General features: G+C 34.5%; 1 protein-coding gene across 1 annotated transcript in view; it reads right to left on the minus strand.

Annotated features, from left to right (window-relative positions):
- The window catches only part of TLK1 (tousled like kinase 1), a 125,179-nt gene that overhangs the window by 18,927 nt on the left and 87,606 nt on the right, over positions 1-18,646 (minus strand). Inside the window, exons 12-13 of the mRNA XM_019727410.2 lie at positions 11,006-11,072; positions 318-415 (exon numbers count right to left, since the gene is read on the minus strand). Coding sequence (XP_019582969.1) covers positions 318-415; positions 11,006-11,072 — 165 coding nt within the window. The remainder of the gene's footprint in view (positions 1-317; positions 416-11,005; positions 11,073-18,646) is intronic.

Here is an 18,646-nt window from a genome sequence, read left to right on the forward strand (position 1 = left end):
GAGTAAGCCACTCAGGTACTTAGAGGAACATTTCAGGCAGAGGCACTGGCCAGCACAAAATTTCTGAGATGGGACTGTGCTAGACAAGTTCAAGGGGGCCAGCATGTCTATGACATATAAGTGAGGGGAGAATGAGAGAGATGGGGTGGTGAGCTGGCCAGACAAGACCAGGAAACACCTTCTGAGCCGTGCAAGGACTCTCTGGATCTTTTTCTAAGTGTGACAAGAAGCCCCTCAACAGGGAATCTTTTGTTTATGCTCTGCACAGAGGAGAAAGACTTTTATCATGTAAAACTGAAATACAAATAATGACTTACTGTGAATTATCTTCATTATTTATTCTTTTGAGCTCTCGAATGTGAAGATTTCTGACTCTTTCCAAACGTTCAAGTTCTGCCTGGATTTCTGCCTCTTCCTGAAAGTGAAGAGAGGGGACTATAACAAGCTCAATTTATTTGTGATATAAAAAAGATATTTTTACCCATGTATCAATTTTTTACAGTGACAAGAAGAATAGTGTATTATAAAGTACCACTGAGTTAAAAGACCAAAGTGTTCTTCTTTTCAATGCCTGAAAGATAGAAAAAGATCAGGAAAAAGCCTATTTCAAGAAACCATCCTCCACATAAAAATCTATATGTAATGAGATGCTGAATTTTATTCTGTACTATAAGAAATCTATTTTTATAATGTCTAAACTGAAAATGACTGCAAGGTAGTCTGAAACTGACTTAAAACACAAAATGAGCTGAAAGTTTTATTTCTGGCATAAATTTTAATTCTAAGCGGAAATAATTTACTACTTTGGAACAAATGAAATGAAGATATTTTAGAATAGCTAAAAGAAGAAGGAAGGAGGAAGACAAAACTGATTATTCCTAGACCTTGCAACATCTGGAAAACACACACACACACACACACATAAACACACACACACACACACATAAACACACACACACACACACACACACTTATAATATGACCACTCACTGGATAAATCCCACTATAATCTTAAAGAGACTCTAAAACTTTTATGGACAGCTGTGACAGATCCTTAGGTATCAGAGCAGATCTAGGCAAATCCTAAAGAAATTTAACATTCATTTAATATAAAAATTTTGATAAATATTTTCAGGTCTCAAAATGTAATTCTTACACATGTAGGAAGCTACTAAACATTTGATAGGCTGGTGGAATTTTAAATAATCTGATGAAATTATGAAATGCCTATTAGAATACCAGCCAAAATACTTGTTTTAACTTTATGTAAAATTGTGGTATGGGTCCTATTTCAAAAGTGAATTTATAGAAATTAAATTTTATTGAGTCATAAATTTATAATTATGAGATTCAACTAGATTGTTGATATACATAATTATATTTGTTTTATAATTGTTGGTAATCTTTAGATGTTTATATAATGGTAGTAACCAATATCACAAAAGAAATACTTATTTAAAAAAGTAAAATGTATATCTGCATCAGTTAAAGCAAGCATTCTTTTTCCCTCCACAAAACATGACAAATATGCCCTATAAAATCTTACAAGACAAAAGCACAGACAAGCTGCATTTCAGTTTGAACTGTAAAGTTTACAGGAAAAAAAACAAAATGTCAGAAGCACTACGGGAAAAAAAAGCTGGATCCTAGTTACTTAAGAAGAAATGTCAAGGGAAATAACTATAACCAAATCTTACATACAGACAAAAATCCTCCATCGTTAGTGAAATATATTTACAAACTCCATATTGTAATTTAGTATTTATTCCACAATATCTTCGACCTTAAAACAAAGTGACACACCCTGGGGGAAAGATAATTCTGCAACTCGTAAAATCTCTCTCAAAGCCCACCAAGAAAAAGTATACATACTGTTATGGACTGTAGGTATGTATTCGCCCCAAATTCATGTTTAAGCCCTAAACCCCAACGAGATGGGATATGGAGATGGGGCATTTGGTAGGTCATGAAGGTGGGGCCCTCGTGATGGGGTTAGTGGCTCTGTAAGAAGGACAAGAGAAAGCTCCCTCCCCCTACACCCACTTTCTCTGTGGAGGAGCACAGGGGAAAAGGCCATGGTGAGGAGCTGAGAAGGCAATCTACAAACCAGGAAGAGTCTCACCAGAAACTGAACCCTGCCAGACCTTGATCTTGATCTTCTAGCCTCCAGAAAAATAAATTGGCGTTGTTTAAGCCACCCATTCTATAGCATTTTGTTATGATAGCCCGAGCAGAGCAGATCAATACATATACTTTTAGGTGCAAATGCTAGGGCAACACTGCCTAGAACCCTCTCCTTACAGAAAAGGGCACGGCTCAGTTTTGGTCTGGCTTCAGGGTACAATAGTCTGGATACAGTTGTCTCAGTAACTAATTTATCTTTAGTGCAGATCATTTCCAAACATCTATCCTGTAGGCTACACCTCCTTGCCTGAGATTGACATTAACTTATGGGCCATCCTCAGAATAGTTTTCAGAGAGTTAGGGAGAAGCAAAGATGACTTGGTTCTAAATTTAGGTTCAACTGACCTAAATTCATTCAAGAATGGAATTCTCAAATGCAAGGCAAAACTAGACCAGATCACTAAAAATCAAAGAGAGAATCCAACCCGCTAGATCTTGCTTAGTAAGAACACCAAGTTTCAATCCTCTAGTCACCCACTAGCTGAGCAGCTGACACACAGAAGGTCTAGAAGAAATGAAGAAACAATCTCTGGAAAGGAACTGGAACTGGAAATTACGGTGTAGAAGGCACATGAGTAAGAACAGATGGTATTCAAGAAAGGTAGGTTGGGTGATCACGCACAATAAAAGGACATGGCTCCTTTCTGTTTAAACAATTTAACAGCACACACTGTAGCTATTTTAACAGTATTTTTAAATAAGCTCCAATTGTCTCCATTATATTTTAAAAACCAAGTCACACCAGTATACAACAACAGATCTTGGTATTGCCTCATTGTTTAAACAACCTGCAAAGCACACCACCTTCCAAAATTTTTAACTTAAAATTTGTATGAGAGGTAAATTTCACAGCAATTTAACCAGAACAGTTTGTCCACCAGAGTTTAGCATAGAAATGCTTTCTATTTGTAATTAAAGTCTCTTCTGGAAACTTAATATCCCTTTGGCTCAACATTCTAAGGCAAAAGTTAGTTACAGCAATGTATAATTTCTGTAAAATGCCAGATTAAAACTGCGAGGCAGATATGGGGTATTTCTGAGCATTTCCCATAATGACAATTTTTAAAAAACAGGTGGGTGTTGTAGGCATTAAGCTATACAGCTTTCAGAGAGTTATAAAATGCATTTTCACATGTAAAACTGATACATTTCCTGTAAAAATTAAACATAGTAGTTTAAACTTCTTTAGCAAATCTTGAATGTACGTTACATGTTATCCCCACAAAAATAAACTCTTATTTCCAAGAGCTGCCTTTATATAAAGCCAAGATAAGATAAGAAGAACTTTGATACGACATTCTCAGCTTGCCTGTAATCGATGAGGATTGATAAAAGAAATTCTATGTGGTATATTAGGAAGACGGTGGAAGCAGAGAAACGCCTATCATTTTGAATAGTCTATTCAACTCCATAACAACATTATTTGGTCTAGGAAAAGTAGTTCAGAATGAGGTTTTGAAAAGTTTAACACCAAATTCATTTTAGTAACGATCAACAGCAATCCCTCAAAAGTTAGCATCTCTAGGTTTTAATTTCAAATTAAGTTTTAATTTCATGAACTATTTATAATGTCATTCTTAAAAGTTCATCACCAGGAAAGTGAAAGCTGAAATTAACAAAAGCCACTACTAAAAACTAATGGAAACGTCAGTTCAGAAAAGGAGAAAATTATAAACAATTTACTTCAAATTTATCTTTATTATATGTCCCCAGATTATTTCTATGATACGCTTTCACATATCTTAAATATGGGATATGAACCATTAGAAGTATGAACCAACCAACCAACCAAAAAACACCTAGAGAGCAGGTCTAACTTTGTAGAAATTAGTTTTGAAACTACGTGCCCACAATCTTCTGTTTTTGCTTGAGCATGATCGTGTAGATTGAAGACTGGGGTAAGAGGAGGAGAAGGGACTAAAATTACGAAATTCCTGGGTGGTTTCTTTCCTAACTATATAAATGCTCCCTCCACTCCCATTCCCAACCACTGAGCTGGTTATTATTGGCAGGAGCTACTTTAGCTCCCTCAGGTGTGTTTAACTGGCTCAGATAATTATTTTAGAACCTTAATGTTCTCCCCTCTCTGCACTTCATTTCCTTTTCGGGGGGCAGGAGGGTTGTAGTGATGGAGGTGGTGTTTTATTCTCTCTTCAAATGCATAAATACTCGTACATACATTAAAACCCCTAATGGAGAATAACTGTTAAAATGGGCAGGTTTTGATTCTCAGATCCCCCACTGTATTAAAATAAAACCTTACCTTACCAGCAGCAAATAAATATAACAGTTCAACTGACTGGTAAAATTTAACTATTTAGCACTTCTTGAAACAGCAATTACAGCAGCTGTATGGGGTGAGGGAATGTGAAATTCCTTGACATTAACACTACCCAAGGTGCTGACACCTGCCTGATCAAATACCATGTTTCCCCGAAAATAAGACCTACCCCGAAAATAAGCCCCAGTTAAGATCTCAGCCAGATGGACGCATTTAGTACGTTATGACGATGTTCCAGAAGAACATGGCATGACTGTATCTGAATAAATGTCAATTGTTGTATATGAAAAAATACGACATCCCCTGAAAATATGCCCTAATGCGTCTTTTGGAGCAAAAATTAATATAAGACCCGGTCTTATTTTTGGGGAAATACAGTACAGGTCCAATGCCTGACTACAGTGTATAGTAGCCCTTCTCCCGGCTTTCTGCTTCCCTTTAACCTGTTTCAGGATTTTGGTAGATTCCAAGGATTTTTTTTTTTTTTTAAGTATGAAAAGATTTAATTTTCAACACAATAATGGAAAAAGCCTAGTTTTCTCGACTCCCTTAAAACATACGCACATAAATGGAGTTACAGTTCTGATTGGGAAGGGCTGGTGGCCAAGCAACGGTTTTCTCCTTTTTTGGGAAAACAGTGATCTCCAGACTGAACTCACAAACCTAAATAAAACCCTGCTCTAACTAATGGCTAATATGACTCCTGAGATTCTTTCCAAATTTCCATTGCCTATACAACAACTGGATTACTATTAAACACCACGCAAATAAAACACATTTCACCTTTAAATTTTCCTTTTGGTAAGTGAACATCATCTACTACCGAGTTAAGATGTATGATTATAAATAAGGAAACACAGAGCCAGGAGTATGTTTACAGGTCCATAATGAGAGTAGGAGGTAAAATATAAACATGGGGAGTTTTTCTATCTAGTTAGTTCCATGTTCTCTCAGCACAGTCATCTTGTATAGAACACTATTCATCTTTAAATGGGAAGTAGTAGTAAGGACAAAATGTCAAGTTCAGAATTCCAACACTCTTCTTAGCACTGTTCTTGCCCACACGTGCCACGTCAGGAACCTCTAACGTTCTTCACGGGCTTAATCGTGCCTTTTCCTAGTACAGTGCATTTTTACCACACTTCCCCTGAAAACTATTGCCTACACAAGTAGCATCTTGTGTTATGTTCTAGAGAAACATAATGTACAATACGGTTGGCTTTAACTGACAGAAGAATTCCCCAAAGATTTCTTCTAGTCATAGCCGTGAATATAAAAGTGTACACACAGATTTAAAGATTAAGCCCTCTAGCATTACATTGTTCACTATTTTTGTATTTTTATTCAAACCTAAAAAGTGACAAGAAATGTCACATACGCAAACTTATTCTTTGTGGTCATACTAAGGTTTTGATAAATCAGATGACAATGGTATTCTAGAAAGAAAGACTAAAGGAGGTATTAAACTTCAAGAATACTTGGGGGTCAATTCACCTAAAACCAATGCCCTGTATTCTCCACTGTTCAAAAGGCTTGTAGACAATCCATTGTCTTCCATTTCAACTAGTTGCATGGTCCACTGTGAAGGAGTGAGAAAAGAGCTGTGTGCTTGTTCTTGACCTGTAAAGATTTCATCATGGAAGATTAATACTGATGCTGCTGCTGCCTGTTACTGGTTGTTTCTCTTTGCAGGTGCCAATATCGGTCAGAGAACAGGATTTCTGTGGCTGAGTTGTTGCTATACTGTTATCTCTTCAGAACGGAGGCACAAGGAGAGATGAATGCCACATCGCAAGGAGCAAAGGAGAGAGAGAGAAAGAAATGGTGTCAGGTGGCATGTTGGATGCGATTTTTGTTTTAGTAGAGACTGAGATGACTGCAAATTGTTTAGCTGATTCCTTCGGTCTGCAAAGACACATTTGTGTTGGTGCTGATGATTCTTGACTAATCCTGTTTCAATTACAAATTGGTTATGTTTTTCAAAAAAAAAAACCAAACCTACACCTTCTAGCACTTATATTTAGGGCTTATAAATCTCTCTCTCTCGCTCTCTGTTTCTCTCTCTCACACACACACCCAACACCCCAAAACACATACACTGGAGCCAATCTCTACTACACTACTTAATATCCCAAACTGAGATGTCAAATCTTCTACATGCATTTTCTCCAATTAATCAAATATTTAAAATCTAGAAGATGACAAACTTAATTAGAAACTAAAGAGCAACACATATCCACATGCTGTTCACATCACAAACTTGAGTAAACAGCAGTGGCAAGACATAGTTATTAGTCCTAATAACTTTAAAATTTTTTATTTCTTCTTCATTTGGGGTATTTTTGGTAACTTGTACCTTTAAAATAATATTATGACTACAAAGAGAATTTATTACAAGAAAAATGGTTTTTCAGGGATTAAAAAACTTATTTGTGTTAATTCAGTAACAATCCGTGGAAGGCACACCCACATAGTCTTGAATTCCAGAATAATGATCTGAAATATATAAATAACAACCTAGCAGAACTCCTCAAATCAAAGATAAACTGCTTTCCCATAACTGTAATTTATCAAAGACTGGAATTAAAAAGGATCAACCATAAAAGCTAACTGGTATATGGTTTGTTACTTTCCTTAAATCCACAGATTCCACATGTGGCACAGGTACATAAATAGGATAGAGCAGTTTGCCTCAAAGGAATAGTGTTTTAAAGGCAGGAAATTACTCCCATTGCAAATATAAGCTTTTAATAACTGATAACTGGGAAGGGTGTACATAATTACAAGTAGCAAAAGTTTTAGGAGTCACTTTGTATAGTCTCCATATATTTTATTATTATCATTTTTTTCTGTTTTAGTCTGTTAAATTCTTAAGATATACATAAAAGGCAAAATTATTTTAGAATATTTACACTTTTTACAAAAAAATGTGTTTTCTGTTGACCTCTAAAAATAAATTAAGAGTGAAAAACAATATACCAGCTAAAAATGAAATATTCAAGCTGACACAACAGTTACTACAGAATACCCAAGGAAAGTAATATGTGAGAGAAAGAGAGTATGTGTGTGAAAAACTTAACTGCTTTATCTGCAATGAAAATGAAATAGCATGAGTCTGGGGGGGGAAAAAAGCAAACATCCCCACTACTCTAAAAGAATTAATTCTTCTGAATACTAAGAATCAACTTGCTGTCCATCTACAACAAAAGAATGTAGGAATAAAGCGCATGGGCATTGCCACTGAAATAGAAGAAAAAGTTCAAGAGAAAAGGTTGGCTTTGCTGGTTACTAGCTGTTATTAATTTAGACAAAGCATATACAGATCTTAGCATTTAAAGTTAACATTATGGTCACTCTAGAATAGTTAAAATTTCAAAGTTCATAAAATGTAATATTATATAATTCTCTTGAAATGGGGGCTTGAATTATGCTTGTATAAGGCAGAGTGTAGAAATAAATCACTTAGTGAATGAGTAAGCAATGATTTCATAAACTGATAACCATAAATACTAAAGAATTCTTGATACATTTAAAAAGTGATACTACACGGTGATTTTCATAATCTCAGAAGACAAAACTAATAAGCCTTAGGTAAGTTTAAATTTACTATTTGGTGGTAACCAGAAATATCTATTTATTTTAGCCACAGCCTTACTTTTGGAAGTTTCTACTTAACTCTCATTTGCTACTCTATCACATTAACAGTTTTGAATTTATATTTCTAAGCCTACAGAATAGCACAGAATGCGAACTAAACTTTAGTAAATACACATTTCATATTTCAGTTTACCTAGTAAGTATTATCTTTATGAAATAAAACACATGACATAAATTATTGATTTCAAATCAAAAGTAAATAGTCCTTCTAGTTCTGTATGTCCAAATGGCCTGGGCTTCTTCAAGGAAGGAAGTTTTCTCCTCTGTGCCAACAAATTTAATCTAATAATTCTGTTTACTTTGAAGAGTTTTTGGTAAAGGGAGAATGGAAGCAAGAGTTGCCCTGGCCAATGCACCTGTATGTGGGGGGCTCCAAAGCTAAACCCTAAGCTGACACGCCACAGGTTAATTCCTGTGCAGGTTACATGGACATCAAATATTCACAGATCAGATCCTGCCTATGGCAGAAGCTATATAGTTACAAATTGGGGTACAGTTCATGTCCGCTTAATAAACCCAGGAGTGTATGGAGCTCATAAGACAGAAGTGATAACATCTTTTCTCTTACCTCAAAACTGTTCTGTGTTTAAAATGTCCAATCTACCTCTTTTTTAGAAAACAGACCTATTTTAAGGACCTGTTTTTCAACTGTGCTTTAGAATGCCAAATAACTTATTTTTAAAACATGTAACAATGCTTATTTTTTAACTGTACAATTCAAAAACTAAAACCCAGTGGTAAGCAGGCAACTGCTTTTATTTGTGTTCTAAGGTGACACTACTTACTCAATTTTGTTCTTATATGTACTACTAGCAACTTTCTTTATAATGCATTCAATTCTTCTCACCCAAAATAGTCTCTCAGAAGAAAATGTGAGAATTCAAAACATAAAGAGTATGTTTCAGCATTATTAGTTCATCCAATCTCCCAAAATATTCCATGATGGAGGTCAAAGAACTGTTGTAAATTGGTTAAGAAGAAGATAAAGTTAGAAATCTAAAACTGCTCAGTAAGTAAATCTGATTTAAGCTGGAAGAAAAAATTAAAACAGGAAAAAGATTATGGAGGGGACAATTATTAGAAAGAATGAGTAAATACAAAAAATGGAGAAGCAAACACTGGGAAAGAGGATAATATGGAGGTAAGAAAAGAAGGTGCAGCATTCTAGAACAGTTTACACCTATTTATATAATACCTAGACATTTACATATACCTTATTTTAGAAAACAGAAGTGTTTCAGAGAAATGGAATATATTCAAAGTACCAGGAACACTTTAAAATAAACCAAGAGAAGACCACCAACCAACTAAAAACAAAAACAAACCCTCCTCAGAAGACTTTTAAAAAGTGAAGTATTTTTTTCTAATACAAATAGCTATTCCTAATTTAACTGCTTTATAGTTTCAGATTTTATATAACAGGTTTTTACAAAATAAGACATGTCAACTCTCATCATTAGAAAGAGTAATTAAAAATTTATTATTATATGTGAAAATAATAACCCTCCAAGTTGAAGCTCTAAGTATATACTCTAAGATCTAAGTATATACTTAGTGTCCCATTATCATGAAAGGTTGATTAGAAAAATAATTTATAAATCTTTATATGGGACATCAAGCATAGGTCTCTATGTATGAATTGATTATCAAAATAGCTTCAGGTGGGCACTCAAATACTTGTACTCAGTCTGTACTACAAAATCCCCTCTTCCTTCTGTAGTCCCATTACAATTCCATGTGTTACAGAGAATAGACTGAAACTGTCTACTGTATCTCAAAGAACAGGGGAAAGTCAATAACTACAACAGAACAGAGTAGAAGAACTGAAAAAAAGAAAAGAGAATAAATTTACTGTTCAAATAGCTTAGGTTGAAACTTTTCTGAGCAGGGGCACAGACAGATATGGCACAGTAGAGAACACTAATGCAAATTATGTATATACACATACATATACACTATTTATAACTTTTTTCTGTTCCCTGTAATTAAATGGCAGGAGTCTGAAGCATGTTGATAGCATTGCAAAAACAAAACAGTGTACAGTGTGATAGCAGGGGCTACCAGAATGCGTTTCTCTGTCCTACCTCTTCCTATCCCAGGAGACCACTTCAGAGATATTATCTTCAATTAGTTCACTAACTCAATTTTAATTATTATTCAGCCTATTTAAAAAATTAAGTAATCCGACAAGCAGACCATAATAAAATACTGGATAAAAGAAAATGAATTTTATATCAGTCAGTAAAATTGAGGGGACAGATCTATTATTTCTTTGAAATGATTTGAAAAATATGGACTATAGAAACAATGAACTGATTAGAATTTCAGAGATTACAAACAAGTACAAAGCCATACATTATAAAATTTTACTATAATAACACATAGCAACATTTTTCTAAGTTATATCACTTTACACTATTACTGATGAATAGGCTCTTCTAACTTTAACAATGTACATATTTTAACTGAAACATTTAATCAAGCATTCAACAGCTTAAAAGTTAAGCCAAAGAAAATTTGTTATTAATTTATAATTATTTCAATTTATTATGAAATGGACAGAAACAATATGGAATTTTACATTTCATCTTAAAAGTGAAGCATTTTTTACAAAAAGGTAGTTAAGACCCTGGAGATCTTGCCAGGAATCCCTCCTCTACTACAGGGATGGCATCTCAATGTTTGTAAGTTGCCCCAGGTAAAGGAATATTATTTAATATACTCAACATAAAAAGGCAAATTTAATGCACCTCGTTTGTTTTGTCTAAAGTTTTTAATTTAGGTGCTTTCCCTCTTAAATTCTGATTTCTTCAATAAGAGACTTATAACACAACTCTCCACAACCTCTGGAAACAAAGAGAATCCAACAGATGCTTCACATACCTTTTTGAGATATCCTAGTCTAAGTTTGAAAATTTCTTCTTGTTCATGATATTCTGCCAAAGTCAACCTGTCAAAAATAAAATTGTAATTCTAGATATTAAGATTAATATTTCTTATTAACAGCTATGTAAAATAAGATAAAATTAATCAAATGGAAATACTAAAATGTTGACAGCTTTCAGCCCAAAAATCCTTTAAGATACTCTTCAGAATACATCTAATACTTATACTTGTAAATAGAACAATTAATTAATACACACACGCACATACACACATTTTTGTTAACTTCTCCATTTGGTTTTCAAGCATTAATAAGCAAAGTAGCAGATAGTACTATATACCAGGCAATAATTCTTACACTTTTAAGATCATGGCTCTCTAAAAACAATTTAAAGGCATTTATAAACACTCTATCCAGAAAATTTCACATATAAATAATTTTGGGGTTCACAGATCTCAGTTTAAGAATTTTTATTCCAGGGTCTTCTTTCATCAAATAGAAGGCAAACCCCAAAATAGCAAAAGAGACATTTTTCACATTTCTCTCCATTTCCCTATCAGGAAATACTTGACATGTGTTAGCTTTTTAGATATCTCTGTTTTCTATTTCCATTAATAAAAAACGTTTTTGGATAAGATGTACAATATTTAGATGATATGAATTGGGGACAATCTTCTTTTAAAAAAAACGTGATTTTCCTGCAAACTAAAAAGAGCTAAGCTAGGATAATGTTAATTTTAATGGCTTTTAATCACCACATCAATTAGTTGTAGGATGTCCACATCCTAATCCCTGGGACATGTGAATATGTTAAGTTTTACAGCAAAGGCGACTTAAGGTAACAGATAGAGTAAGGTAGCCAATCAGCTGATCTTAAAGTAGGGAGTTATTCTGAAGTATCCTTGTGGGCCCAACGTAATCACAAGAGTCCTTAAATGAAGAGAAGAGCAGACAAGTCAGAATCAGAGTGATATGACACGAGAAAGGTCGACTGGCTGCTGCTGGCTTGCAGACAGAAGGGATCGTTAACCAAGGAATGTGGGCAGCTTCTAGAAAGGCAAGGAAATGGGTTCTCCTCTAAAGCCATAAGAAGTAAAACAGCCTTGATGACACCTCAATGAGATGACAGCTCAATGAACCCACTTCAGATTTGTAATCTCCAAAACTGTAAGATAAACAATTTGTGCTATTTTAAGCTACTGAATTTGTGGTAATCTGTTACAGCAGTACAATAGAAAACTACAACAGATCTTAGTACCTGGAAGTGGTTCCTGCAATAAACAACCTAAAAATGTGGAAATGGCATTGGTATTGAGTGGTGGATAAGAGGCTAGGAGAATTTTGAGGAGCATGATTTTAAATTTAACAAAGCTTAGACTCCTTGAACAGATTGTTAGCAGAAATGTGGATGTTAACAACTCTGCTACTGAGGACTCAAGGAATTCCAAAGTACAGCAAAAAACATACCCCTTTAGAGAAGACTTAAGTTGTCAAGGACTGTTGACAGAAATATAGACAGCATAGGCGCTGTGGGTGAGACTCAGAAGGAAATAAGAAACATGTTATTCCTAAGGAAAAAGAGCAATGCTGGAGGTATACACTCCCTGACTTCAGCTTGTACTACAGGGCAACAATAATCAAAACAGTATGGTATTGGCAGAAAAACAGACACACAGAGACCAATGGAATAGAATTGAGAACACAGAAATAAATCCCCATAAATATGAACAGATAATTTTTGACAAAGAAGCCAAGAACATACAATGGAAAAAAGCCTCTTGAATAAATGGTGCTGGGAGAATTGGAAAGCGAAAGAATGAAACTGGACTGCTATCTGTCACCATGTACCAAAATTAATTCAAAATGGATCAAAGACCTAAATATAAGACCTAAAACAATATACTGCATAGAAGAAAACATAGGTACTAAACTTATGGACCTTGGGTTCAAAGAGCATTTTATGAATTTGACTCCAAAGGCAAGGGAAGTAAAAGCTAAAATAAATGAATGGGACTATATCTAACTTAAAAGCTTCTGCACAGCAAAAGAAACCATCAACAAAATAAAGAGGCAACCAACTGAACGGGAGAAGATTTTTGTAAACAGCACCTCCGATAAGGGGCTAATATCCAAAATATATAAGGAACTCATACAACTCAACAACAAAAAACCAAACAATCCAATTAAAAAATGGGCAGAGGACCTGAAGAGACATTTCTCCAAAGAGGACATCAAATGGCCAATAGACATATGAAAAAATGCTCAACATCACTAATCATCAGAGAAATGCAGATGAAAACCACAATGAGATATCACCTCACCCCAGTTAGAATGGCAATCATCAACAAGAAAAATAACAAGTGTTGGAGAGGCTGTGGAGAAAAAGGAATCCTCACACACTGATGGTGGGAATGCAGACTGGTGCAGCCGCTATGGAAGGCAGTGTAGAGGTTCCTCAAAAAACTATGAATAGAATTACCATATGACCCAGCAATCCCTCTCCTGGGTATCTACCCAAAAAATCTGAAAACATTTATCCATAAAGATATATAAGCTCCGATATTCATTGCAGCTTTATTTACGGTGGCCAAGACATGGAAACAACCAAAGTGGTCCTTCGATGGATGAATGGATAAAGAAGTTGTGGTATATATACACAATGGAATGCTATTCGGCCATAAGAAAAGATGAAATAGTACCATTTGTGACAACATGGATGGATCTTGAGATTATAATGCTAAGTCAAATAAGTCAGACAGAAAAAGCAGAGAACCATACAATTTCACTGATATGTGGTATATAAAACTGAAAACAACAAGAGAACAAGACAACAAATGAAGAAACAAAAACTCATAGACACAGACAATAATTCACTGGTTACCAGAGGGTAAGGGGGGAGGGGGTGGTAGATGAGGTTAAAGGGGCTCAACTATATGGTGATGGAAAGGAACTGACTCTGGGTGGTGAACACACAATGTGATATATAGATGATGTGTTACAGAATTGTACACCTGAAACCTATGTAACTTTACTAATAATTGTCACCCCAATAAACTTTAATTTAAAAAAAAGAAAAAAAAAAAGAAAATTGAAGGAATGGGTATCTTTGTCATTATGGAAGATAGTTTTAGCAGAACTGCATCCTGCCGTTATGCAGAAAGCCAAACTTATGAGAAATGAATTTAAATATTTAGCTTAGGGGATTTTCCAAACAAAGTGTTGTTAAAAGCATAGACTGTTTTCTTCTTGCTGTTTATATTAAAATATGAGAAGAGAGAGATAAATTAAGGGAAGAAATATTCAACAAAAAGAAACCAGGACGACTTAATAGTTTAAGAAATTCTCATCCTAGCCAGAGTGCAAAATACACTAAAAATGAGATTCACTGTCAGAAAAGCTATTCTTAAAAAAAACGGGGTGAGGGGGCGAGAGGAAGAGGGAGCAGCTGGACAACTTTTTGCTAATACCCCAGAAAGATCAGAATATTCAGTCACATAAATGGTCTTTGAAAAGAAGAAGTGTGTGACTCAATGGATCCCCCTCAGCCTTCTCAGCAGAAGCTTAAACATAGCAATGGGATTATCTAGAAATGATTGTGGAGGATCCTCTTGTCTAATGAATTGAATCCTTGTTTTATATATGGGAGATCCACGTGATTCTTGACAATGTTATACCAGCAGAAACACTGCCAGTTTGGATTTAAAAGGACAGAGAGAGTATTAAATGAAAGGCCATCAGATCCCCAAAATAATGCAAACAAGAAACGGGCTGATAAAAGCTACTCAGCTACAAATGCAAATTAACCTTCATCAAAAAGACTCAGAGTTGTTGACAAAATGTTGAGCCCAGGAGGTAGAGCCCCGAGCCACAAATAATTATTACCAGATCTTGAAACCAAATGGAGCTTGCCTGGATGGATTTCAAAACTGCTAGGGATCACTGACTCTTTCAATTTTTTCTGTTTGAATAGGAATGTCTGTAACTGTTATTTGCCATACTTTTTTTTTTGGTCTGTCCCCACAATTGTATTTTGGAAAGAGGTTACCTTCTTTCTTGAGGTTCACAGATTAAGAGAAATTGTCTCAGGGTGCAGTGAGATTTAGAACGTTTGAGCTGTGAGATTTAGATGAGATTTTGGACGTTGAGCTGACACTGTAATGGGGTTGAGACTTTTGGGGATGGTGGGGTAGGATTAAATATATTTTGAATTTGGGAAGGATGTGAATTTTGGGTCAGAAGGCAGACTGTGATAGGCAGAATAATGGCTTCTCAAAGATGCCACATCTCAATCCTCAGACTATGCGAATATCTTACCTTACATTGCAAAGTATTAAATGAGAGTAAAGGTTCCTAGTTAGCTGACCTTAAAATAAGGTGGTTATCCTGGATAATACAGCTTAAATAAGCACACAGAACAAAGAAAAACATTTTTACCTGAAGGAAACTGGAAAAAAGTACAGAAGCAGTAACATTTGAGTTTGGTTAAAGAGGAGAAACAGAAGGAAGCCAGGAAGAAGAAATGGCACATATGGGGGCATGGTAACTCAAGAGCATAGCATGTAGAGACGCAAGCATAAAGAAAACTGAATGCATAGTATAAATTAAGGAAGTTATCTACTACTGTTTGCTAAGAGGTTTAATCACAGGTCAATGCTGAATTTTATCTGTTTCTTATTTTGACATCTGTTAGGATGATCATGTCTTTCTCTTTATGTGGAAAATTACATTGATATTTCTAATGTTAAACCAACCTTCCATACCTAAAATAAATCCAACTTGGGTTTGATAGGTTATCATTTTATATATTATATTGTGGGTTACATTTACTTTTATAAGTGAAATTAGCCAATAACTTTCCTTCCTTGTACGGTCTTTCTTAATTTTGACACCAAGATTTTGTTGGCCTCATAAAATAAGCTGGAAATATTTCTGCCTTAGCATTCTTCAAAAAAGTTTTTAAAAGACTGGTACTACTTCTTCCTTAATTGGTTGGTAGAATTCATAGATGAAGTCATCTGTACCTGGAGTTTTCTTTGATCAAAGATTTTAATTACAGATTCAATTTCCTTAATAGCTATAGAACTATTTGAATTTTATTTCTTCTCATGTTAATTTTGTTAAGTTGTATTTTTCTAGAAATTTATTCATTTCACAAAAATTTAAAATTTAAGCCATTTATAATATTTTGTTTTCCTTTAAATAACTGTAGACTTGTAAGTAATATTTTTTTCATTCCTGATAATGGCTGCCTTCTCTTTTTTCAGTTTACTAGTTTATTTATTTATTTTTGAACACACATGCCTTTTTTAGGATTGGTTAATTCTCTGTATTGTATGTTTGCTTGCTGTATCATTAATTACTATTCTTATCTTTCCCCTCTTCCTTCTTGGGTTAGTTCTGCTGCTAATCTCCTAACTCACTGACATAGATGCTTAGTTTATAAAGTTTTCGTTTTTCTTCTTTTCCTAGATAGTAGTATACAGGCTATAAATTTCCCTCTAGATACGTTTCAGATTTATCTCACAAATTTTGCTATGTAGCACTTGCACTATCATTCGTCTAAAAATATTTTTCATTTCCATCTAGACTTTTCCACTATCTTTTTTGTTACTGATTTCTAATTTAATTTCACTGTGATCACAGAACATACTCTATATGATTCCAATCCTTTAAGTTTCACCCTGAGTTCTACCAAACATTTAAGGATGAAACAATCCCAGTCTTATGCAAACTCTTTCAATCCTTTGAAATTTGTTGAAACTTGTTTTATGACCTAACATGGTCAATTTTTTATAAGTCCATGCTCAAAAAAACATATATTCTGCAGATATTAGCGGATGTTCCATTAGGTCAAGTTTGTCAAGTTCACTGGAATTTTCTATATTCATACTGTGTGTTCTGTTTTGTATTGTTTCATTTTTATCTACATGTTCTATTACTAAGAAATGTACGCGCTGAAATCTCCTATTATGATTTGTGGATCTGTTTATATCTCCTTAAAGTACTGTCAATTTTTAATTTATCTTGAGGACATGTTATTATGTGCATACAAATTTAGAATTATTATTATATGTTCCTGGTGATTTAAACCTTTTGTAGTTAGTTATGCAATAACCACTCTATTTCTTATAAATATATAGATAAAATCCAAACAATTTAAAATATATTTAACATGATGTCAAAATCTTGATTAAAATGTATTAATGTACAGTTAATGCAAGGATGACTTAAGACATTATCTGTAGATAATATTAGCTATGCATTATTATTATTAGCTATATATTTAACTACTAGTGCTTCTAGTAGTTAAAAAATTAGTTAAGAGCCAGGAACCATGCAAGTACTTTATATGTGTTACCTCACATCATTCTTTCAAAATCATGATGTACATACTTTCATTAAGTGAAGAAACCAAGGCTCAAAGAGGTAAAATAGCTTAATAACAACCTGAAAGAATCAAGCTTAGACTCCACATCTGACTACAGAGCTTCAAGTTCTAATCACTATAGTAGTAACTTCATTTTCTATGTTAATTTATTGATAGAAAATAACTAAGGATTCGTGAGCCCTATTATAATTATACTAGATATTCTGCACACAAGGCAAAGCCTAATTTCCACTAAACAGTGATTCAAAAGGAGTTTTTAGAAGATAGTTGCAGAGTATGGCTGCTAAAATCAAACTATAATATACCGTGTTTCCCCGAAAATAAGACCTAGCCGAACCATCAGCTCTAATGTGTCTTTTGTAGCAAAAATTAATATGAGACCTGGTCTTATTTTAATATAAGACCGGGACGAACAGAACAGGAACAGGAACAGAACAATATAAAATACTGGGTCTTATATGAATTTTTGCTCCAAAAGTCACATTAGAGCTGATGGTCTAGCTAGGTCTTATTTTTGGGTACACACAATATATGAATCAAAGTGCTTTTTGTGGCTTTTCCCCCTATTTAAATCTGCATCTGTATAAGAATGCAATCAAATTACTATATAGTGTCAATTCATTTGCCACTCCAAGAACACATGGCAGTATAACTTCAGAGTTAGTTCTAAGTCAACATATGCAATAAAATGGGATAGAAATGAGACAAGTCTATGATTATTAAACTACAGTTCTAGCTGTTAGCATCTTGGAAGACAAACAGGAAGCAAAACACCTGTAACAAACGGAAAAATGGTGTGTTGAGGAGAAAATGAAATCAATCAAATACTTATGTATTGTAATTTAGTATTTGCTGACTACTTCCCATGTGCGGGCAACTGTTCCAAATATTGAGAATATGTATACATATAAAATAGTGAGATAAATGCTACAATATAGATGAGAATGTACAAAAGGCTGTGGGCACCTGAGGGGGCGGGAGGAAGCCGCCAGGAAGAAAAAATGTTAGAGAGTGCTTCTTATTAAAATTGGCATTTCAGCCAAGTGTTAAGAGATGAATAGGAAATGAGGTGAAGAAAGGCAAGGAACCAGATTCACAAAGGCCCAGAAATAGTCTATTTAGAGAACTGGAAGAGTTTACCACAGGGGACACAGGGCAAATGGTGGGGAATGAGGCTAAAGAGGGAAGTATGCCTTTAAAGAATCTTCCTGAGAGAAGAATTTTATCTTGAAGGCCAGTGAAGGAAACATGA

Source organism: Rhinolophus sinicus, linkage group LG01 (genome assembly GCF_036562045.2).
Source record: "Rhinolophus sinicus isolate RSC01 linkage group LG01, ASM3656204v1, whole genome shotgun sequence".
NCBI lineage: Eukaryota > Metazoa > Chordata > Mammalia > Chiroptera > Rhinolophidae > Rhinolophus > Rhinolophus sinicus.